At 34.7% G+C, this 24,551-nt stretch overlaps 1 protein-coding gene across 4 annotated transcripts in view; it reads left to right on the top strand.

Annotated features, from left to right (window-relative positions):
* Positions 1-24,551, top strand: part of COL24A1 (collagen type XXIV alpha 1 chain) — a 404,516-nt gene that overhangs the window by 17,478 nt on the left and 362,487 nt on the right. For all 4 annotated transcript variants that reach the window (XM_060090037.1, XM_060090036.1, XM_060090035.1 and 1 more), the window contains exons 3-5: positions 9,710-11,061; positions 18,383-18,436; positions 21,020-21,073. In XM_060090037.1, the coding sequence (XP_059946020.1) occupies positions 9,710-11,061; positions 18,383-18,436; positions 21,020-21,073 (1,460 nt within the window). The remainder of the gene's footprint in view (positions 1-9,709; positions 11,062-18,382; positions 18,437-21,019; positions 21,074-24,551) is intronic.

The following is a 24,551-nucleotide window of genomic DNA, read 5'->3' as shown; positions in this document are numbered from 1 at the left end:
CTACCTGGGCATGCATGAGTCTGGTTTCCAGAGCTCTGGGACTTGGCTGGGAGGTTTCTGCAGAACAAAGTTTAATAATGGTCATCCTTGCCTCTGGCTGTACTGGAACTATTTGTTTCCATTTTAAGATGTTTCTAGAAGACTGATTTTTATTAGCATACTGAGAAAGGGTCTATTTGTCATTAGTATGTAACAAAACAACAACAAACCAAAAATTGAACTGAAGGCTTAAAGAGGAGGTAACACTTGAACTGAGTCTTGTAAGATGCGTAAACTTGGCACGGAGGGACATACTTACCAGGACTCTGAAAGAATGAGTTTTTGTAAGCTTTGATATGGCAAGAAATTCAAGGAAAATTTAAGTATCAAGAATAGGAAATACCATGGAGTGAGAAGATAAATCATTGAGAAGAAACATGTAAACCAGTGTAAATTAGGGGACAGTCCCAAAGACCACACTTACTTCTGACACCAACTGCAAGTTTGAGGGTCCCCAAGACCAATTTCAGGCTCAATGTTCTAGAAGAACTCACAGAACTCATGAAATCTGTTATACCCTGTTATGGTAGATTACAGCAAAAGGATACAGACTAAAATCAGTCTAGGGAAGAGACTCAGGGAGAAGGGTCTAGGAAAGTCCTTATGTGGAGTGTCCAGTTGTCCTTTCCCAGTGGAATCATGGTCAGTGCCAACCTTCCCAGCAATAATATGTGATAATATGCACAGGATATTGCCAAGCAGTGAAGTTTATTAGGAAGGTATGGAATGTGAGACTAGAAATATAGACAGGAGGTTATATCATTAAGGGCCTGAGGGCAGAAATAAGATGATTGAGTTTAGTACTAAAAGCTATAAGAAATACTGATGTGGTGTTATAGGAAGGAGTGTCATGAACTAATGTTCATTTTGTTCTGTGCTTTAGGAAGCTTTCTCTAGCAGTAGTGTGGTGATGGATGGGACAATGATGTCTCATAAGAGACAGAGAAATCTATTAGGAGGCTAATATTGAAATCTGACTAAACAGAGCCTAACTAAGGCTTGTGTTGGACTTGGTGACTGAATAGATATGGAGAATGGGTGGGAAGGGAAGTATCAAAGATAATTACCAGGTTTCTGGGTTAGATGACTAGATCGATTAATTCATTCAAGCAATACTGTGGACCTACTTTGTTTTTAGTCATTGTCCTAGTTGTTGGAATATTACTGTAAAACAAGGTGAAGGTCTACTCTGAAGGACTTACATTTCAACTAGACAGCCAAGTAATAAAGTTTATATATACATACATTTTTTCCCCTAAATTTTCAGTGTTATGAAGAAATTATAAAGCTCAGTAAGACATTAGAGTTAGAGAGTTATTGGGGCAAGGAGGATAACTATTTTATAGTTTAGGTAATGTGGCCAGGGAGAGCCTCTCTGAGGAGGTCACATTTGAGCCTAGATCAGAATGAACTAAGGCTTTAGAGCATTCTAAGCCAAGAGAAAGATAAGTTCAAATGCTGTGAGTTAAAAATGAGTTTAGTGGTTTTAAGGAATAAGAAAAGACCAGTTTGGATGGAGCAGAGGTGGGAAGAAATGAAAGGAGAGATGAGATAGGTAAGAAGGGAGCTGGTGACATAGGTTTCATGCACCCCGTAAAACTCTGGATTGCACTTTTAGTGTAATGGGAAGCCATTGAAGAATTTTGTTCAGGAGAATGCCATAATATAATTTACACTATAAAAATATTACTCAGACTCCTGGTGTGGTAGTGGGGATCTTCAATGAGAAACACACTAAAGGAAGAGGAACGAATCTGGGGAAAAATGTATTGAGTTAGAAGTGCTCGTGGGATAACTAACCTCTACTGGATAAATTCAGTGGGCAATTGGTTATTCAAACCCAGCAGAGAGGTTTGTGAGTCAGCATATGTGGTTACTGAAACCATGGTTTGGATGAAGTCATTAGGCTTGATGTTTACAGTTAAAAGAGCAAGGCGTTGTCTTGGCAACACCATGATGTATTCTGTTTAAGAAGCAAATAGGTGGAGATACAGTCAGTTCTGCCATCAGGCTACATATGCATTCCGAAAAGTTGCCATGCTAATAGACTGGCTCTAGAGAACTGCCTACATTCAAATTCTGCCTCTGAACTTCCTAGTTGGGTGACCTTGGGAAAATCATTGAAATTCTCTGTGACTTGTTTTTGTAACTGTCAGATGGATTAACAATAGCACATACTTCATTATGTTATGAGAATTATGTGGCTTAATACAGTAAAATTCTTAGCATAGTTCTTGGTACATAGAAACAGTTTAATAAATGCTATTATTCTTATTCTTTAAACAATGTAAGCCATCTAATAAAGTGCCTGGTTGATAATGAGTATTCTTTAAATACTAATTTCCTAAGGGACATAAACTAGATTGATTTCCTGGTTAGAGCCACTCATGAAACAAGTAACTTACTATAGACAACTAAGATTTTTCTTGCTATGTTCATCAGTACCAGATATCTAAATTTAAATTTGCAATTTGGTGGTATCCAGGGCTAGGCTTAAATTAATATAAAAAATCTGTATTCTGATAGAAGCCTTTTTCTTTTTTCTCCTGTTCTCCCCACCCCTCTTGTCTGTACATTTTTATCCTTAACAGTTCTCTACAGGCATACCTCATTTTATTGCACTTGACTTTATTGCATTTCTCAGATATTGCATATTTTACAAATTGAAGGTTTGTGGCAACCCTGTTTCAGTCAAGTCTACTGGTGCTATTTTTCCAACAGCATTTGCTCACTTCATGTCTCTGTGTCACATTTTGGTAATTCTCACAATATTTAAAACTTTTTCATTCTATGTATTATGGCCTGCGATCAGTGTTGTCTTTTTTTTTTTTTTTTTTTGCGATACTCGGGCCTCTCACTGCTGTGGCCTCTCCCATTGCGGAGCACAGGCTCCAGACGCGCTGGCTCAGTGGCTATGGCTCACGGGCCCAGCCGCTCCGCAGCATGTGGGGTCTTCCCAGACTGGGACACTAACCTGTGTCCCCTGCATCGGCAGGCGGACTCTCAACCACTGTGCCACCAGGGAAGCCCGCGATCAGTGTTTTTGATACTGTTTTGCAAAATGATTACAACTCGCTGACGGCTCAGATGATGGTTAGCATTTTTTAAGCAATAAAGTAGTTTTTAATTAAAGTATGTACATTGTTTTTTAGACATAATGCTATTGCAGACTTAATAGATGACAGTATAGTATAAACATAAATTATTATGCACTGGGAAACTAAGCAATTTGTGTAACTCACTTTATTCTGATATTGACTTTACTGTGGTGGTCTGGAATAGAACAGTATCTCTGAGGTATGCCTGTGTTCTCTTCAGTCAACATCTACTCAAAGGCTTTGCTAAACATATTCACAGTGAGACGTGAAAGGGTAAAACTAGAGTAACAATTAGATTTCACATCAGATACGAACTCTGGTGGCTACCTAGAGAATATTTTCCACTGTGAGATTTCTGTTGGGAGAAATAACCCTGCCATGGTCAATTAGGCTTGCCAAGGGAAATGAGGTGGTATGGAGAATACAGTGGCTGTGAGACAATGTGGCAGGTAGACTTTGAAGATGGTAGACTTTGAAGTCAGTCTGATTGTGCTGAAATCCATTTCTACCGTTCATCAGCTGTGTGTCCTTGACCAAGTTACTTAATCTCTCTGGACCTCAGATTCTTCATCTGTGGAATGAGTATAGACTTTCAGTATAAACTTGAAACGATGAGATACTTTCTTTCCATTTCTGTTTCTGGATATCATACTAATGATACAAGGTGAATGAAATAATAAATGAACCTGAAAACTGCATTTTTACCAAAACTAGGGGACTGGTATAATCTGCAGACTCCCAAAATCTGCTGGGCAAAACAGATGCCCTATGGAGTAAAATCAATAGTAAGATTTCAGAAAGCACCAGCAAAGCCAACTTCCTGAAGGTGAGGAGCACACCCTGAAGTACTTAACCTTTAGCCTTTGTACAAAACAAGTGTCACAGGATCTGGGGAGGACTGAAGCTGCCCAGAAGGAAGTATAAGAAAGAATCACAGATAATAGCTAAATTGCTCAGTGGGGACAGAGTTCAGAAAATGTAAATATCTGCTTCCTAAAGTGAAGGATTCATTCTGAAGTATATGCCAGTGTAAGGGAATACAGGGGAAGGAGAGAGGAGTTGTGAGTGTGGCTGGCTGTGGAAGTCCTCCTGGACTGGGTTTGGTTCAGAGAAGAAGGTGGGGCTGTATCAAGGAGCCATTTGAGAAGGAAACTCCGGTAATGCTGAAATGGAACCTTTGGGTTTTGAGATTTGGCAGGCATGGCCCTCCATCTTCTCTCCCAGCATCCTTCTGTAAATTGCTGGACTATGAAACCATAAGTAACTAACATAGAAAGACACACCAAGGTAAAATGTAGGGGAAAAACAGCAAAAATGAGAATGCATACATAAAAAAAATCACCTCTGTGAAGGAAGATCATAAAGCAGAAATATAAGAACTCAGGAAAAGAAAGAGATGGTAAGATATTAAAAGGAAATGAACTGTGAGCTTGTAAAACTCAGAAGTGGTAGGGAAAAAAACCCTTTTACAAATGAAAATGAAATTGGAACATGAAGAGAAGACATAGGAAACACAAAGATATGAGAATCAAACAAATGGAATTGAAGATAAGGAACATTTACAGAGAAATGATATAGAGGACAGCAGTGGAGATTCAACATACTTATAATAGGAATTTTTGAAGGAGAAAATAGAAACTATAAAATAAATATTCAAGGGTGTAATTCATGAAGTTAAAAAAATCCCAAAAAACAAAAAAAATAAATAAATGAGACTTGAATTTATACAACAAATGGGCATATTGTGTGCCTGGAAACATTTATCCAGAATGGTCAATATGAATCCATATCATAATTAAAAATCGCTGTACTTCGAAGATAAAGAACAGATCTTTTGGGTATGCTGTTAAAAAATCGAGTCACTTAGAAGGAGAAAAAAATTGTCTGACTTCAGATTTTTCTGTCCTAACATTCAACACCTAAGGACAGTGGAACCATAACCGCAAGATATCCAAGGAAAGAAAATACCAGCAAAGAATGTTATATTCGGTGAAAATTAAGGTACAAAGCTACTAACAATTAAGTCAGGAAAAGTTCTCATGAACCCTTCTTGATGAAGCTAATAGAACAAATTTCAGCAAAAAGTAAATGAGAAAACAGCTACAAAAGACTGGCTCTATTTAACAAAAGAAAATATGGGAATGAAACAAAATCTAAATACCATATTAACTAACAATGTAGGAATGGTACAACCACTAAAAAAATGGGAGGAAAGGGGAAAAAAACCCCAGGAAGTAGATTAAGTTTGCTGATTGGCTCATCAGAAGCTGGGAATTAAAAATTATCCAAAGCTTATAAATCAAATAAAAAATACTATAAGGATAGTATTTAATAATGAAAAGGTAAATATAAAGAAAAATAATCCTAATATTATTTGATTAATATAATATTATGACTAATATTAGGTGGTAAAGGGGGAAAAAGGAGAAAAAAGAAAAGGAAACATCGTTCACTGAAAAATATATGTCTAAAGAGGACTAGGGACATTGTATACATTTATAATTTTAAAGGTCAACTTTAGATAAAAATACAAACCTTTCTAATTTCAAAAGAACTACATACAAAAGCAAAGTAAACAAAGCACAAAAACAAAGCAAAGGAAACAAAGCACATAGTGACTTTAAAAATTAAAATGGGAAAACAAAATATGACAGATTAAACAAACCATCACATCAATAATTGTAAATAGATTTAATTTTATATTCAAAAAAATTTCAGATTAGATCACAAAACAAATCAAACTCCTTCCTCTTTACCTAAAGCAGTGTTTCAATGTAGGTGAAAATAAAAGCATGGGCAAAGGTATATCAGACAAATGCAAACAAAAAGTGGGGCAAGGGGTCTTAATCCCAGATAAGGTGCAGTACCCAATATATGAATTTTATGACTATCTCTGCATAGAAATCATAACATTAATATTCATAAAGTTAAGACCACATGAGATAAAAGGCCAAAAAGACATAATAGTGATTGAGACTTTCTTTACCTCTTAGTCCATGAAAGATTAATTGTATAAAAATAAGGGTATAGAGGATATAAAATAAACAACGAGCTTCAGCCAACTGGTATTAAATTCTATACCCTGAGACACCTTTGTAAGTGCTTATCAAACTCTATTGAAAATTGACCATTTATTAGGCTGTTTCAAAAACAAAGTGCAAATTAGTCTTCTGATTACAATTCTGTTAAGTTAGATTTTACTAACAAAATTAGAAAACAAAAACCCTTCTAACTGGAAGATTTTGCATTTCCTCTTAAATCATTTGGTTCAATGGAAAAATACAAGTAAATACAAGTAAAAATTCCATAGTTTCTAGAAAACTACAAAAATGAAAATATCACACAAAATGAAAATATCACATATCAAAATCTGTGGGATATAGCAAAAGCAGTATTGAGGAAATTTATTGCTTAAGTGCTATAAATAACTAAGTGCTCATTGCCAGAAACTAGAAAAAGGATCCAATAAACCAAATGAAAATAGGAAAAGATAATAAAGATAAATGCAGAAATTAATGATACAGAAAGCAAACAAAAATAGTAGAAAGGATAAACAAATCCAAAGGCTATACTTTTGAAATAAGCAATAGTTACACTAAAGAACAAATAGAGGACTTCCCTGGTGAAGCAGTGGTTAAGAATCCTCCTGCCAATGCAGGGGACATGGGTTTGATCCCTGGTTCAGGTAGATCCCACATGCCACAGAGCAGCTAAGCCTGTGAGCCACGACTACGGAACCTGCGAGCCACAAATACTGAGCCTGTGTGCCACAACTACTAAAGCCCGCACGCCTAGGGCCTGTGCTCCGCAGCAAGAGAAGCAACTGCTATGAGAAGCCTGTGCACCGCAAGGAAGAGTAGCCCCCACTCGCCACAGCTAGAGAAAGCCTGCATGCAGCAATGAAGATGCAAGGCAGCCAAAAATAAAAAAATAAATAAATTAAAAGAAAGAGTTCTAGAGCCAGAGTGGGTTTGAATGCCACTCTGCCACTTATTAAAAAAAAAAAAAAAAAAAAGAATAGAGCAAAATATTCAAAATTGGAAAATTATATAGAGAACCACAGAAATAGGGAAACAAAAATAATTGTAAGGGAATATTACATGAAGATCTCTGAGTAATACATTTGAAAGCCTAGAAGGAAGTTATTTCATGTAAAAATATAAATTTAAAAAATTGATTCAAAATGTAGTTGAAAATCAGAATAAATCAATGTAGAATAAATTAGGAAGGGGAATGAAGAGCTATCAATGAAAAAGCCAACATAAGTTTGGTTTACAACTGAATTTTATCTAACTTCTGAGAAAAATAATTTTAAAGGTATTTAAACTGTTCTGGGCCATAAAAAATAATGAAGTTCAACATTATAGTCAGATAAAGATAAGGAAAATAAGGGGAAAACCACAGGCCAGTCTTAATTCATAAATATCTATGCAGAGAGTCTACATAGGATATTCTTGAAGAATCCAGTAAGGTATTAAAAGAATAAAACATAACTGTCAAGTAGATTTTATTTTAGAAATGCAAGGAAGGTTCAGTCAAGAAGTTTTTTATGTAGTTAATGTTTTAAAACATTTGATTTTTTTAAAATCCTAGCTATTTGTCATTAAAATTCAGAAATAGGATTGAAGGAAATATGTATACATATATATTAGAATTAAAGGAAACATATATATATGTACATGTATATATATATATATAAATATCAAAAATGTATGTATACTAAAGTTTTAAAATAATACTCTTTCTAATAGAATTTCATTCTAATAGAATCAGAAATTTGAGACAGTACATAGTATGGGTTAAATACAAAGACTGGTTTTCTTTGGGCAAGTAGCAGCCCTAGATATCATACCACATAATTTTGACTCTTCCTTTATGTAAGAATAGCTGATCTGGCATCGTAGATGCCAGATCATATTTCCTCTACTTTATTATTATATATATTTTAAGCATTGTGATTTTCACATTAGCAGTGTTTCTTCCATAGTTTATTTCTTGGATTGAGAATATCCTTACAAGCAATTAGCATTGGTCAAGAGTACCCAAAGTCACAGTTTAAGCATGTTATGTTTCAGAAGTGTACATTTTCATTGAAGATTAGGAATGATTTAGCTGGTAATTCATGTTTTATGTTAAAACAAACAGCCATATTATGGAGTAAAATTAAAGTTTTTTAAAAATTATAATTTTAAAACATGAGAAGTCAAAGATTTTTTTTGTGAGTTTTTATGGGGCCTCTTTAAAGTATTTCCCCAAATTCCTGGAGATGCATATAATTTATAACTACTGTTAGGAATATTTTGGTGGACATTTGCCACTATATTTGCAATTTCTAATAAAAGTGAGTTATCAAATATCTACTAATTTCCTATAAAAGTAAAGTTAAGATGATGTGTAATCTTGCTGGCTAATCTTCAGAAATCTTTGTTTTTCCTCACTTATCATAGTGATGAATGAATAGTTCTTTAACATTTCTTGTTGGAAATGATTATGTACATACAATGATACAAATGGGAGATTTATAACCCAAAGAATAATAAAGATCACATGGCTGACTAAGCTGTTCTGTATCCTTGAGAAGTTTATTATTTTACAAGTCCTAGAGTTATAGAACTCTAGAAGTAAATGTCACATTTGATTAGATTCTGGCGGGGCAGATTTCATTCATTCAGAAATTATAGAACTATTTGAAGGCAGGTATAGTAGATATCCAATAAGGAAGCAGACATAGAATCTGAATTCAAGAGTTTATAATTGGGTAAGAGAGATAAGCAGTATACTATCAATAACATTACAATGAAAACCAGAAAAATCATAATTATAATGTATATAAAACCTATATTTTATAACATATTGAGAAACTCTGCAAACTGTTTGGATTAACAATTACTCTGGAGGACTGAGAAAAAGATGGAAGAGAGAGAAATTTGGAAGGGAGAGAAAAAAATACAATGATCAGCAACAGTAAGAATTTAAGTTCTCTTGTCTAGGAGTTTTCAGGGTGACTGGGTACTTTATGTATAGCACACACTTAAGGTATTAGGCATAGGGAAAGCTCTTATGTGACCTGTAAATTCTCGGAAGGTAAAATGGAAAATAGCCTGAAAAATTATAGTTTAAACGGTTGTGTGAACTTAATTTATAAAATGGTTTCCAAATTAAAAATTTCTTTTTGTAAGTATGTCCCTAGTTTCTCTTTAACACAGAAGTCATAAAATTTTAAGTTCTAAATTAAAGATATAAATGACTATCTGGGAATCTTTGAACAGGTAATTCATTGGAGTAAAAAGTTTCCTAATTGGGAAGAGTAAGAGAACATTTATTAAATTTTGGGTTTAGGGATATTGGGGTGTATGTATGTGTGTGTTTCAGATTATGAGTGTAACATTTTATTTTCCCTTTCCATACCTCTCATTACCTAGAAATTAGTTAATGATAGAGCATGTTTATTTTAGGGATTACTGTTGATACCTACAAGGAAGATTGTAGGTATACTCAAACATTTATATGAACACATGAATGCACAAGAGTAAGATTCTTTCTCTCTTTCTCTCTCTCTTTTTAATTTCCAGGCATAGATATTCTTCATCAACTAGGCATTGGAGGCAAAGATGTAAGACATTCATCATCAGTGACTGCTGTACCATCATCATCTACACCATTACCTCAGGGGGTCCATTTAAGAGAATCGGGTGTCCTTTTAACAAATGATTCTTACATTGAGTCACCTCTCGTGAAAATTTTACCAGTCAACTTAGAACAGCCATTTACAATATTAATTGGTTTACAGTCACATAGAGTAAACAATGCATTTCTCTTCAGCATTAGAAGTAAAAATAGACTGCAATTAGGAGTACAGTTATTACCTAAAAAATTAGTGGTATACCTTGGAGGAAAGCAGTCTGTATTTTTCAACTACAGTGTACACGATGAGCAATGGCACACATTTGCCATTGCTGTTAGCTATCAAGTTGTCGCAATGTTTGCTGAATGTGGAAGGAAATATTTTAGCAGAGAGACTCTTTCAGAAGTTCAGACCTTTGATTCTAACAGTGTGTTTACCTTGGGAAGTATGAATAATAATTCTGTCCATTTTGAAGGAATAGTATGTCAGTTGGATATTATTCCTTCTGCAGAAGCATCTGCAAACTATTGCAGATATGTGAAACAGCAGTGTCTCCCTGAGACAAGCCTTTTTCATACAACTATTGTACCAGCTAAGATACCAGAAAACTCTCTCTTGCCCAAAAGATTTGGTGAAAAAGTACTGTCGGAGGACACAATTACCAAAGGCAGAAGCATTCTAGATTCCAGAAATGATTCTACGGCAGTGCATAAAGAACAAGAACACCAGATATCAAGATCTCAGTTAACTTCTCTTCAGTCAGGGAATGTCTCTGCTGTGGATCTTGTGAACCATGTGATTCAGGCCAAAGAAATGATCACTGAGCAACTTACTCAGGCAAATCTAAGCCTGCCAATGACACATCATATCCTCGATGAGCCAAGGAAAAATAGCAAGGAGAAATTTAGTTCTCTTCTAAACGTGTTGGACAATACCACACAACATGATGATAAAGTAACTGGCCTGTCACCATTTAAGAAGATATCATCTATTCTTCCACATATAAAACAAGATACAATTAAGAATCTCAAGAAAGCTATCCCAGAATATCTACACACTAATGAACTTATGGAACTGCAACAGATTTTAAACACAACCTTATACAGAGTGACAGATGAGCCATCTGTGTATAATCACCTTGATCTAAGGAAGGAAGGTGAATTTGATCCTGATGCTACTTATCCCTTCGAAAATAGCTATGAAACTGAGCTTTATGATTATTATTATTATTATGAGGATCTTAATACAGTGCTCGAAATGGAGAATCTAAGAGGGCCTAAAGGGGACACTGGACCTCCCGTAAGTTACTGTTTTTAAAATGTGTCTTAATGCACTAATTTACCAAACATTTTGAAAGGAATTCTCTAGGCTGAACAGTACATAACAGATCTGTCTTAGAGATGTACCCTGGCTTACAATGAGTACATTATGCTTGCTATAATATATACAACCAGAATGCGACCCTGGGTCAAATATTGTACCTTTTTTTTTTTTTTTTTGGTTTTTATTGGAAGGCTGAAAAGTTTACTTAATTCTGGTAAAGTGGTGAGTAAGCTATATGTTTTTCTTGTTCAGGTGAAATTCAATCAGGAATTCAACTGCTAAATAATAGATCAGCATTCCTTTTTTATGAAAAAAACCCATAGGCTTAAGGCATAGTCATGTTAAGAGAAGGATATAAAAGTTATAGTAGACTAAATAAAAATACTTTAAATACCTTATTAAATATACTTTCAACAAAATCATATCAAAAATGAATTAAAATAGAGTGTAAAATTTTAGATAGAGATAATTTTGTAGTGAGTCACTGGGGAAAAGCAAACCCTTACATTATAGAAATTAAAATATTTCACTTAGAATTGTAAACAGTAACATTTCATTATATCTTTCATGATATAGCCAATTTACATTTATGGATTAATAAAAGTTCCATCTGCCTCATACAAAAATAGCCAGTCAGCCCATCAGTCCATCAGTAGAAAAAAAGCCAAGTCACTTACTTAATAATGCCTAAGTAAAACTATGAGATAATAGACTGATTTTTTTTTTAGCTCTGAAATTATTTTGTCATGTAGGTGCAATTACAGATGGACATTTGAAAATTTTTTAATCACTTAAAATTCACTTAAAGCTATTTAAAATCACATTAGGAACATTGTTTTTGCCTTTCATGTTTTTGAATACCTTAAACAATCAACTTATATGTTTTTAGAAATTGTTTTTTTCAGTTGCAAGCAGACTAAAATATATCTTAAGGCATTTCCTTTATTTGATGAAAATAAAGTTTGAATCATTTGTTTAGTTCCAGAAATCATAGAATAGGAGACGACGCCACTTGCTGAGCTTGTGTTTCTTTTGTGATTATTACTCAGTGATTTGATAAGTATTGAGCAACTCTTATTAGTGTGAATGTTTAAAGGGCTTAATAAAATCTGAATAATATAGAGAAATAAACTTTTCAGCTATGACAATTATCAACATATTAGTAATAAAATTGAGCCATTAGGCAGGTCATATTAAACAAACAGTTATGTAAGCTATTTACTTTCTTCAAAAAAAGTCAGAGATGAGTGTTAATCTCTTCTCTAAATTCAAGAATAGTTGTTTCAGCAATGGTATATTCAACAGATACTAACTTAGTCTCTGCTTGGGCAAAGCAGAAACACAAGGTATGTATAACAGAGTTACTGCTCAGAGGAGCTTACATTGTGGTAACGGGGACACAGGAAGTACATTTATAATTATATCTCAGGGTCAAGTAAGATTAAATGTTACTGAGAGATACAAACTAAGTATATGGAGTACACATTTTCAAAGGTAAGAAAAATAGTTTTTGAGGGGATCCCTATGAAAGATCACTTAAGGCTGAATGTGTTCAAGATAGATTCTTGTGGACAAAGTTTTCAGAATGTCAGCCTCAAAGAATGGATACGATTTTGATAGGTGAAAGGAACTGGCATATCTTTTATGTAGGAGAAACAGCAAAATAGTTATAATTTGAGTTCTTATTAATTTTTGGTTACCTATAACCAAAATAGTTATAATTTATTGAGTTTTACCATGGTAGCAGGCACTCTACCATGCCCTTTACATTTGTTATCTTAAAAGAACTTTGTAAGTTTGGTATTATTATCCTCATTTTTCAGGTGAAGAAACTGAGGCCCAGAGGAATTAGTTTACTTGTCCATAACCACATTGCTAATTAATGATAGAGCCAGGATTTTGACCAGGTTTTCTGCCTCTAAAACTCAAGCTCTTTCATGATATTAGGCTGAATAATGTTAGACAAATATAAGACCCAAGGTAGATATGGACAGGTTGTAGAGGTCTTAATTTTCAAACTGATAGTTCTAACTTTATCTTGTTCTCAGTGGGGAATTCTGTAGGTTTCTAAGCAGAGGCATGAATAAAGAAGTCAATCTGGTGGCAGTGCTCAGAGCAGACAGGAAATTCCTGTTATCATCTGTATGTTACACACAGCTAGGACATTATATAGGATGCCAGTGGTGAAAATGCAAAGGAAAGGTAGGATTCAAGAGGTATTTTGGGGCTTCCCTGGTGGCGCAGTGGTTGCGAGTCCGCCTGCCGATGCAGGGGACACGGGTTCATGCCCCGGTCCAGGAAGATCCCACATGCCGCAGAGCAGCTGGGCCCATGAGCCATGGTTGCTGAGCCTGTGCGTCCAAAGCCTGTGCTCTGCAACGAGAGAGGCCACAACAGTGAGAGGCCTGTGTACCAGAAACAAAAAAAAAAAAGATATTTTGAAGGAAGGTTTGGTAGAACTAGGAAATTAATTGGACCTAGGGACTAAGTAAAAAGGTAGAGGATCCAAGATGGCTCCTAAGGTTTTAAACCTGTGGATTGAGAGAATGGTGATACCATTACTAAAACCAATAATTAAGAGAGGAAGTTGATTTTAGGAGAAGAAATCAAGTTAAAACATCTAAGGTGCTGTTGGCAAATCAATAAGCTGTTGGAAGAGTTGAAGAAGCTGAAGTAAAAAAGGTCAAAGTAGGGGGTATAGATATGGGAGTTTTCCCATCAATATTTTATCAATAGTTGAAGCTATAGAGTCAATAATTTTCAAGGAAAGGAGTTCGGCATAGAGTCGAGAGCCAGATCATGAGCCATGTTTGCTTTGTGGTTATAGAAGAAAGAAAAAAAGAAAGCAGAAATGTGACAGAATAGTTAGAGAGATGGGAGAGAAATACAGTATACTATCACAAAAGCCAGAGATGAGAGTTCTGAGAAGAAATTGATCAGCAGTGCTGAAAGCTACAGCTGAGGACTGAGAAAAAGTGGAGGAAATCCTTTGGATCTTCTGATGGGAAAGTCATTATTGAACTTTGAGAATCTGACTTCAGCATAGTATAGAAGTCTAAAGGTAGATTTTAGAAAGCTAATGAGAGAGTGAATGGTGATGAAATGCTGAACTTTGTAGAGACTGTTGCACTGCTTCTTGAAGTGGATGTTACTGTGTGAAGTCTGAGGCCAGCCTGATTTTTCCTTCTTGTAGGTGACTGTTTTTCCTCTGTATGCCCATGCAGTTCTTTTGTTATCTTTGAAGTTCATTTCATTAAACCTGTTAGGTTCTGTATCAGTTTTTTCTGGTACTCTTTTGATCTGAAGATTATTTTTACTTATTATAGAAAAGTCTCTCCTTATATTCTCAGGTATTTTTCTTTTCCATTTTTCTATATTCTTCTTCAGGCATACCAGTATATGTTAAATGTCCTTTGTGATGATAGTATTTGTTATCTTCTCTACAATCATGTCCATGTGATTGCTTTTTTCTATTTTGTTTTATGTGAATTCAGTTAAACTACATCCATATCCCTTAATTGATTTTTTCAGTTGTAGTCAGTTTTTATTGCTTCTGACCTGGCTTTCATCTTTAATTGTTTCTTTTTTGCTCTTTCAATCTTTAAGCTCTCTGACTCACCTTTTATTACCTTGGTTGTTATTTTTAATGTCTTATAACTCTTCTTTGAGCTCTCATTTTGTAGAAAAATAGCATCTTGAAATTTTTTGAATCTATAGTGAACTATATGAACTTTTTCTCTGTTGCATGGAGTGATTCCTCTTCTGGTAAACAATTTTCATCTACTTTTAATTTATGTTTCTGTCCTCACACTTTCCCCTCCCCTCAATATGCATAGGTCCCTTGCTGGTTTCTTTCTGGTTATTACTCATTTTTAAAATAAAGACAACTCTATCTGGGTCACTATTTGTTTTAGAATTGTATAGGGAGAAGCAAAGGGAAGTAGTGGTACACAACATCAAATTTAAGTTGCTGTCTTCAACACCGTCTTTCCATATTTATTTTGTCCTCTATCCAGAAACATATCTCCTCTCATTTTCATGTACATGAAGCCCTCTATATCGCTCTGAGAAGTGATATGATGATTTATGCTCTTGTCTTCTACCCCCTCTCACAACCAGAAATCTCCTGAAGTTAGGAGATTTGTTGCAGATCATGAAAATGATGGGTTCTTCCTCTTCAGCTCTACTTTCCTTACTCCTGGTTGTTTGAACTGGGTCTTTACAGGGTCATGAATTATATGTCCTGTGGCTTTCCCATTCCCTTAAACTTTACTACTGTTATCAAAGGATTGTTGGTATGAACTTTCTGGACTGATATCTGTAGCCTGTCCAAGCTTTGACATCTGAAGAGGTTTTTTGTTTGTTTTTATTTTTGGTCATCTCTCAGCATCTTTCCTTACTCCAAAGTGTCTCAATATTTGGAAGATAATTTTCATATTTTTGGTTTGTGGTTGTGGTCTTTTCCTTGTTTCATCAGAGATGTTTTCTTCTTCTGGTGTTTTTTGTTGTTTTCAGTGGTTTTGAGGGAAGGAGGGTTCTCATTCTGCTATGTTTTATATAAATTCTCTAGTGATCGATTTAAAATATAAATTAGATCATGTCATTTATCTGCTTAAACTCTTCAGTGACTGAAGAGTGAAGCAGTTAGAATAAAGTAAAAACTCTTTATCATGACCCATGCAGTCGTATATCATCTGACCCTTGCTTTCATCTGCAACCTCATTTTGTTCCACTTTTGCTTAATCTCACCGTTGGGTTTCTTTTATCTCCTTGATAAGACTGTAATTTTTCTTTGTTTTGTTTTACTCCTGCCCTAATTCATTTTATTCCTATTTTCTGGAATTTTATTTTCTCCTCTTTCGTTGCTCCTCTTCATTTTTTGGATATAACTTAGCACTTCCTCAGAGAAGCCTTCTCTGATACCACAATATAAATTATGTACACTGTTGATCTCTCTCGGTTGCTTGTTCTTTTCTTCATATCACTAAATAAAATGTATATTATGTGTTTATTTGTTAATGGGTGTTTTTTTATCTCACTGTCACCTCCAGGAGGGTTTGATGTTTACTAATGTTTATTGAGTGAGTGAATGAATGAAAGAGTGAATGAATTATAGAGGGAACTTTAGATGTAGGACTTCCAAGATTAATTGACCAGATATTACTATCTCTTAGAAGGACTGAATACATTTGCCTTAGTGTATATATTACCCTAGTAATAATAGTATTATAACTAACATTAATTGAGTACTGCCTGTGTCCCAGGCATACCTTTTCAAAAATTGCTCTATAGCTTATTGGTTAAGTACTGTATATCAGACATAGTTACAGGTATTTTATGTAGTACAATATCTTTAATGCTTATAATAACACTGAAAAGTAAATTTTTTATCATCAGTATTATAAAGCTGAGAAAACTAAGGCTTAGAAAGAGTAACTGACTTGTCTAGGGTCATTCAGCAAGTAAATGATTGAAGCATGATTTGAATCTAGATTGGATGATTGCCATACCATTGCTCTTTTAATTGAATTATACTTTCTCTTAATAACCAATAACCTTGAAAGTTAAAGTGCCTTTTTTAGTACTTTATTTATTGAAAATAATTCATTAAAAAAGTCATCATATAAAATTACTTTCCTCCTCTGGTTTCTAGAAAATGCCTATTAATAACCTGTTCTCAAAGATACGGAAATGCAAAATTGTGAAGACAAATTAAAATTGAGTTTTATTTATTGCTTATTAAACAATTCAAATATTTCAGTCACAACATAAAATATAGTCTTTTTTCCCTAGTATCTAACATTAACATTAACATTTCCCTAGTATCTAATATTAACTGCTTTTTCAGTGTGAATGTAGTAGTGTTTTCTTATGTCACAAAGTAGCGTGACAGGGCAATAAACCAAACTAGATATTTTGTTTTAATTTTGCATTTAGTTTTTATTTTTAGTTCTTATTTTGGGGGACTTCAAATCATCAGCTGGTAAGGTCTGATGATAACAGCAGAACCAGAAAAGAATTTTAATTTTTTTTGAAAATAAGTGAAAGTCAGTTTTTGATGGAAGCTAGTGATATAATAATGATGCAGAATATTTGAATGGCTCAGGAGGGAGAAGAGAAATATTACTCTTCTGTGGTTGAAGAGGAACATTCCTTTTCTCTTAATATTAGAGAATACATGAACGGTTTTTATTAAGTTAAGGAGTAAGAGAAGGAAAAAATTAAAAGGAAAATGGACAGTTTGAAATATATAAAGAGAATTAGAAAACTGCAAAATGACTGTAGCATTAATAAAGGAGAAAATTTCAAAGAGAAAAATGTTACATAAAAATGAGGATCAGTAGACCATGCTACTTGTTAATGGTAGGGCTAATATCTTAACCTTGATATGTCTCATTTCAAAACTTGTAGTATTTTTACTGCAATAATGAATGAATGTTTGTAAAATGGAATGTGCGTATGCTCTGTAGACATCGAGAATAATGCCATGCCAGCAGAGTGCACAGTAACAATGAAATTAATGGACAGATGAATGAATGAATATGTATTAACCGTATCCCAAATGAGCACTTATTCTTCTACAGTTGATTGTTAAAGCAAAAAAGACAACATAAGGTATAATATGAGGAAACAAATTAGTAGTTTCCTGTTTCTTATTTGATATATTTAATAAGTGACATTTAAAGAACTCAGAATACTTTAAAAATTGACCTGTTTTTGCTTTCATATTTTGTTTTTACAAACCATTTACCTCTTATTAGTGACCTCCTGCTATGCTGCATTTTGTGTAAGGCAGATTTATTACTGAATATACTGGAAGGATCTCACTGTAACAGTTTAACACATTACACAGATCCTTGGTATAAGCCTTTTAAAAGAACATAAAATGGTTAGTGCTTTAATTTTTCAAGGCAAGTCTTCTTTTGAAATGTGTTTGAAAAAACCTGTAGTTGTTGGTTTCTAAACCCTAAATTGAATTCCTCCTTCAGTAGTAAAAGTAAATTTAGGTAAAAAACTACCCACGAAACTACTAGTTATGGTCCCTGTGAAAACCAGATACAGTGGCTGTAACCATAAGTCATAGACTTCCTGCTGCCATATCTAGCCAGATTAAAGAGGACGTCTTGAGTTTCAACTCTCACCCCTGATGATTACGGTGAGGAGTTTCATGTTGTTTGAAAATCATCAGCTGGTAACTAGGGATGGAAAAGGAGCCCTGGAGTGAGACTCTTAGCAAGACTTGTGAGAGAGGATGCATCTGTTATCATGCCTAATATCTCGGCATTTGTTTTCCAAGGGTCCTTCTGGCCCAGCAGGTATCCCAGGTCCATCAGGAAAGAGAGGTCCACGGGTAAGTAGATGGCCTCCGTTTCTCACTTGCTGTTAGAACTGGTAGCTTTCCAGTATGTTTTTTCCTAGTATTGTACAGTATGTACTTCCCTTGGAAATCTGCCCTGGATTGGCAAAGGTAGGAAATTAGCCCTACCTTTGCCAATTCAAGAGAAGCCTGGGAATACGTGCCAGCTGTTTATTTGAGTGTGAACACCCAGCCCCAAAGCATTCTCAGTGAGCACGCTCAAGAAAGATAATCAAATTTGTAGATTAGTGACTGTTTGGGTGCTACTTGTAACATTATTCTTAGTTATAAAGTGATCTCATCTGCAGTTGATAGTCCAAGGTGGGGTTCATTTACTTTGGGAAATGAAAAAGAGTGGGCGGCCTTAAAATAGTACATTCCTGGATTACATAATGGAAAATATTGAAGCTATAAAGTAAAAAAGTAATTATCCTGAGGAAAAAAGCTGCCTTAAGGATAAGCAGTAGTTTCTCACATTACACAGGTCCAACAAAAGATCTATTGCTGTGTTAGAATTAGTTTCTCTCCAACCTCAAAAAAAAAAAAAAAAAAAAGAATGGACTTCTACTAGCAGAAATTCTTCAAAGAGCTAGAAAAAGAATTGTGATGGTGTGTTATAAAGACAAATGCAAATGCCATATATGATCCACTTTCTTTACTGATATTTATTTATCATATAAACAATATAACGAAAAGTCACCCTAAAATGTTACTTTAAATGGTCCTATTCACATCAAGATCTTGTCCATATGAGGCTGAAGATGATTGCTCACTCTGTTCTAGCTGTTTAACATTTCTCTCTCTATACTTGATGACTTACCACATTCCTCCCAGAGTGTCTTCTAAACTTGCCCCCTCTCTTCCAGCCAGCAGACAATTTCTGTCCTCCTACTTTTCTGTCAGGAGACCCTGGATCCTACTTCCCTGAGGGACTGTGTTCACCTTTGCACTAATTGCACTCCCTCTCCACCATTAAGGCTGTTCTTCTCCCACAGCATGACCTTTTTCTCTCCTTAGATTTTATCTTATTTAGCAACAACCAGCAAGTTATCTTTTTTAAAAATCCCAAACTTTCATTGATGCTTATTTTTCCTAAAGTTATTATCCTTGCTCACTCTTGCACTACTGAGCTTTGTGAAATAATCCTTTATACCCATTGCACCCACATCTACATCAAAAACTCATTTGTTAATCCTTATAAATTTTTCCATCTGCTTTATTGAAATTTGTTTTTGAAGATTACACAAATGAGTTGTCATGAAATCTAATTTTTGCCCTTAGTTTTCATCTTGCTAGATATACCTTCAGTGTTTGCATTGCTAGCACCCCTCTCCTTTCTGAAACATAATGCTCTATTAGTTCAGAAGTGAAAAGACAGATAAATAGATAATAACTATTTATGTGTCAAGATGGAGGTGTAGCTGAAGAGCGCAGGGGTGCGGTACTAAGCCCAAATGAGTATAGGAGGCCTGGAAACCTGGGAGGCCTTCTGGAGATGAATCTTAGTCTTCTACTTGCTGGTTGTGTGAACCTAAGGTTCCCCATTTATAAATGGGAGTAAATAACCACCTTGCAGGATTGTTATAAGGATTAGTAATTAAAAAGTAAAGCATTAACACGGTTACTTGCACAATAGTAGGTATTTAGTAAATAAAAGCAGTTATTGAATTCAAATTGACAAAAATATTCCTTTTTTTTTTTTTTGCCTCCCTTGTGTGGCTTTTGGGATCTTTATTCCCTGACCAAGGATTGAACCCAGGCCATGGCAGTGAAAGCACCCAGTCCTAATCACTGAACCACCAGGGTACTCCCCAAATTGACAAATATTCATTGAGAGGTTGCTATGTGCTAAGTACTACACTGGTAATATTAAAAACAGCCTCCTTTCAAATAATTTATAATTCTGAAACTAAACATAAGTCATAAGGAAGTTAAAATAGCAATAAAATATTTAAATGACAGAAATATCCCAAGGCAATATACAACTAATTGCAAATAAATTTCACATGCCCCAATTTCTGTGAAAGTGAGTAGGAAAGAGAAATCCCCTCATGCTGGTGTAGCCAGGATTTAAAAATGAGGTGGTATCTCAGTTGATGCTTGAACGTGATTTGGGCAGGTGTAGGGGGGCAAGGTTAAATGAGGTAAGTCTTTAAGGTACGCATGATAGCATAAACAAAAACCCAAGTGCAGAAAGGGTTACCACATTTTGAGAGGAGAGTAACTAAACAATTGCACTTTGTTATTTTTAGGCTTCTTACTCTGCACAACTTTTAGAAGTAGCACTAAGCAATGTGGCTGGAGATAGGGGTGGTAAATAAGGGACGTAAACACCTCAAGGACAGTGTTTTGAAGCAAAAACAGAAACCACAGTTCTGCTCTATAATTAGTCTTCTTCAAGACTGAAATATCCAAGATCTCAGAAGAGATAAAGAACTTCGTAAAATAAGATATCCATTTTAATGAATTACATAATATTTATTTGAATGTTATAATAACCACTTTCTGTTATTTGTATCTAGATCTGTGCTAAGAATGATCTGACTTTCTTTTTTCTTTTTTTTTCACTATTTGCAGGGCATACCAGGGCCACATGGAAATCCTGGGTTACCTGGATTACCAGGTCCAAAGGTGAGTGATTATTAGTGAGTATCGTAAAGAAGATCTTTAACTTTTAAAGCCAACCTTGGGATATTGAGGATCTCTGTCATTTCCAGGGCATGATTCTTCAGCAAGATGGCCTTAGCCTGGCAGAGAGCCAGGCTCCTCTGATAGCCCACCACACTTGGATTTATATATAGCTAGTGATAAAGGCAAGCACAGCCCTGCTTTGGTATTCCAAAGTCTTTATTGTCAAAATATGATGGCAATATATGGAAACCTCTGAAATATACAGATTATGATTTGAGTAATTTACCTTAAATCAAGGCTAATTTAATGTATAGATAAGTACTGAGGAAATAAAATATCATTTACTGCCCTGTTCCACACTTACCTAATATTTTTACCTGAAAAAGATCTGTGAGGATAATGCTTATAGGATACTCATATTTTTATGAGAACAACTAACCTGAAAGCCTGTATATATATATGAGCATACATTGTTGTGTAGTGGTAGCATGGTAGATAATAGTGTGATAGATAGTAGTATGAGTATAGTAAAAACGGATGGAAGAATATATACCAGGCTGGTTACCTTGAGAGCAGGTATGGAATTGGAAAGCTAATTAAATTTATATATATGCGTTAAGCATTAGGGTTTTGGTTTCCAGCAACATCATGAATATTTTAGGGTCATTAATAACCACCCTGCTTATTAATTATCTCACTCAAAAGTAACCATATAGATGTTACCATATAGATATAGGTTAAGATAGGATAGAGCTTAAGAACACAGGTTTTGGAGTCTTAACTGATTGGGGTTCAAGTTTTAGCCCTCTTGATTTGTATGACTAGAAGAAAATTACTTGCTTAGCGGCTTTAAGCTTCACTTTCTCCAAAGAAGGAAAAATCATAGTATGTCCTCAGAGGGCTGGAGTGAAGGCTAAATAAATTGTGAGTAAAGCCCTTAACAGTGTTAAAATGTCATAAGTAGTATCATTATTATTAATACGTAATATTGATAACAGATATTTTAAATCTAAATTTTCCAAAGTTTCTTATCACTGTCAGCAATTTTTTGAGTTTTATAAAGTATCTCAGAGAGAAAAAAGACTTAACTAAAGTCTGGATGAGTAACAGTGAGAAAAAAGACAAATGCCTTCTAAAGAAATTAGAAGTTTGTTCTTAAATTTGTGATTCCCTAGCCTTCATGCTTTTTTGGGGATTTTCAGGATATTTAGTGAAAGGCTAATGTAGTTGTAAAGACCCAGCTCGTGTTTTTCCACAGAGCTGAAGTTCTAGGGGGCTTGCAGGCTAACACCCTGATCTCCACAACAAGAAGGAAGACAGAATGGGGGAGGGGTGGGTTTCCACATGGTTTGTGTTGTCCTCCCTTTCCCCTACCTTAGCCAGTAGCAAACAGATACTTGAAACAAAAAAGATAGAGAATAGGGTGAGGAGAGATGAAGGTAGAGATAGTGGAAAGCCTTTGATTTAATTGACTTCTTAAATGTGTGTACTTATTCAGGAGAAAATACTTGAGAAAAGGATGAACTTTGTAACAAAAAATTATCATTGTCCAAAGATTAAAAACAGGATATTTTTCAGTGTTGACTGGTATGAATATGTGTCTTTGGTAAAATGAACTAGGAGAGATGAAATCTTAATCTCAAGATTTCTCTTTAATATTATATTTAGTAGTGTGAGTATAATTTTGACTATAACTATTTACCAATAACATATTTTTATGAACCCCTATATTAGAGATTTTAAAACCTCCACTTTTAATTTGCAAGTAACTAACTGAACCTCTTGGGAACTTAGTTGTATAGACCTGAATATTAGTCTTTAATTCATATGTAATTTGATAATTTGATAACCATGTTCAAAATAGCCAAGACTGACCATGATTTGTTTTAACTGCACATATTTGTGGAGGACATTAGATTGTGACAGGTGTTAAATATCACCACTGTGTCTTAAATGAGTTAAGTAAAGCTTGTAGCATGTGGTTTGTGAAACCAATTTTCCTAGATATTTAACATGCACTTTAAAGTAATCAGGATTAATAGAAGATTCAAGGCTTATACTTTATAATCCTCTTATAGTATTTATTCAAGACAGTGCAATAAAAATGCAAATTTCATGCTCTCAACAATAAATTTTGACATGTAATCACAGGATTTATTTTCCTTCAGAGCACAAAAATCCCTTTTAGATTAAGGGATTTTAGAGTATAAAGACATTTTCAGCATTTTTTTCTTTTCAGTTATTGTTTAGCAAGAATAACAGAATTATTGGCCTCTAAGGAAATTGTATAAAAATTCATCTTGTCGCTTGCACAAGAAATGATCTGTCCATTTCAAAAGGGGTTACCTGAACCTATGAAAAGACCAAATTAAGGCAATTGCAAGTTTAGAAAGGTTTAACTGAAATGGAAAATACAATGCATTATGGAACCTTTATACAGTCATATTTGGATTAATGTGCTTTATAACAATTGTTAGAACTGATACCAGGGTTCTTGGCCTTCCCTAATCAATAGAAATTGCTAGTTCCTTATATGGGGTGAGGGTAGGGATGTGTCCAAGGGTCGGGCCAGAGGGGTGGCTTAGGTGTTTTGCCCACCCCTTTGGTTGTGTTGAGTTCAGGGGGCATGCGCAGTACCGGGATTTTGCTCCCAGCTCTTCAAAAGTGGCAGTTGGGTTTTTTTTTGGTCTTTTTGTAGCTTTTATCCATAATTTGTCCCAATTGCACATGCACACAGTTATTTTTAGTCCCTGATAGTGTCTTTGTGTTTTGTTGCTTGAGGAGAGGTTTGTCCAGGTGCAGGCTTGGCAGCACTGCAGCAAAGAGTCCCTGGTCCCAGCCTGTCTCAGAACCACAAGATATACCTTATATAAGTTAATGGCATGAAGCACGTAAAACACCTGGTAGAATACTTGTGTGTAGTTGACACTTAAGAAAACATTATTTCCCTTTTCTGGAGGAGCTACTTATAAGGTAACTAGGCTATTTAGAAATGCAACTTTTACTGAAAGTATCACATTTATTATTTGTTAAGTAAAAAAAAAGTCTTGTGGCTCTTATGAATGAAAATACCTTAATATAGTAAAGAAATATGTTCTATTTATAAGACTATTTAAAAGTTTATAAGAATAAAGCTTATTTTGTTAACATACTCTAGATTGATGCAAAACTTAATTTATTTTCTGTTATACTTTTACAATTAAGTTAGTATTTATCATAAAGGACAAAAAATGTAAACTGATCTTTGGTAGTTCTCAACTCTGTTCAAGCAAAATGAGTTTTCACATATCTGTTTGTCTTCCTTAGTAGATTCTGAGTTACTTGAATGCAGTGGCCAGATCTTACTCATCTTTGCCTTTGTGTCCAGCCCAGTGCCCAGCATGTGTTGGGCACTCAATAAATGTTAAACTGAAACAATAAGCAGACTTAACATTAGAAACAAGGCACTGGCATCATAAGGGAATGAGAACTAGCACTT

The sequence above is a fragment of the Mesoplodon densirostris genome, chromosome 2 (genome assembly GCF_025265405.1).
Source record: "Mesoplodon densirostris isolate mMesDen1 chromosome 2, mMesDen1 primary haplotype, whole genome shotgun sequence".
In the NCBI taxonomy this organism is placed as follows: Eukaryota; Metazoa; Chordata; class Mammalia; order Artiodactyla; family Ziphiidae; genus Mesoplodon; species Mesoplodon densirostris.
Note: the sequence above shows the minus strand (reverse complement) of the source record. Positions and strands in the feature narration are given on the sequence as shown.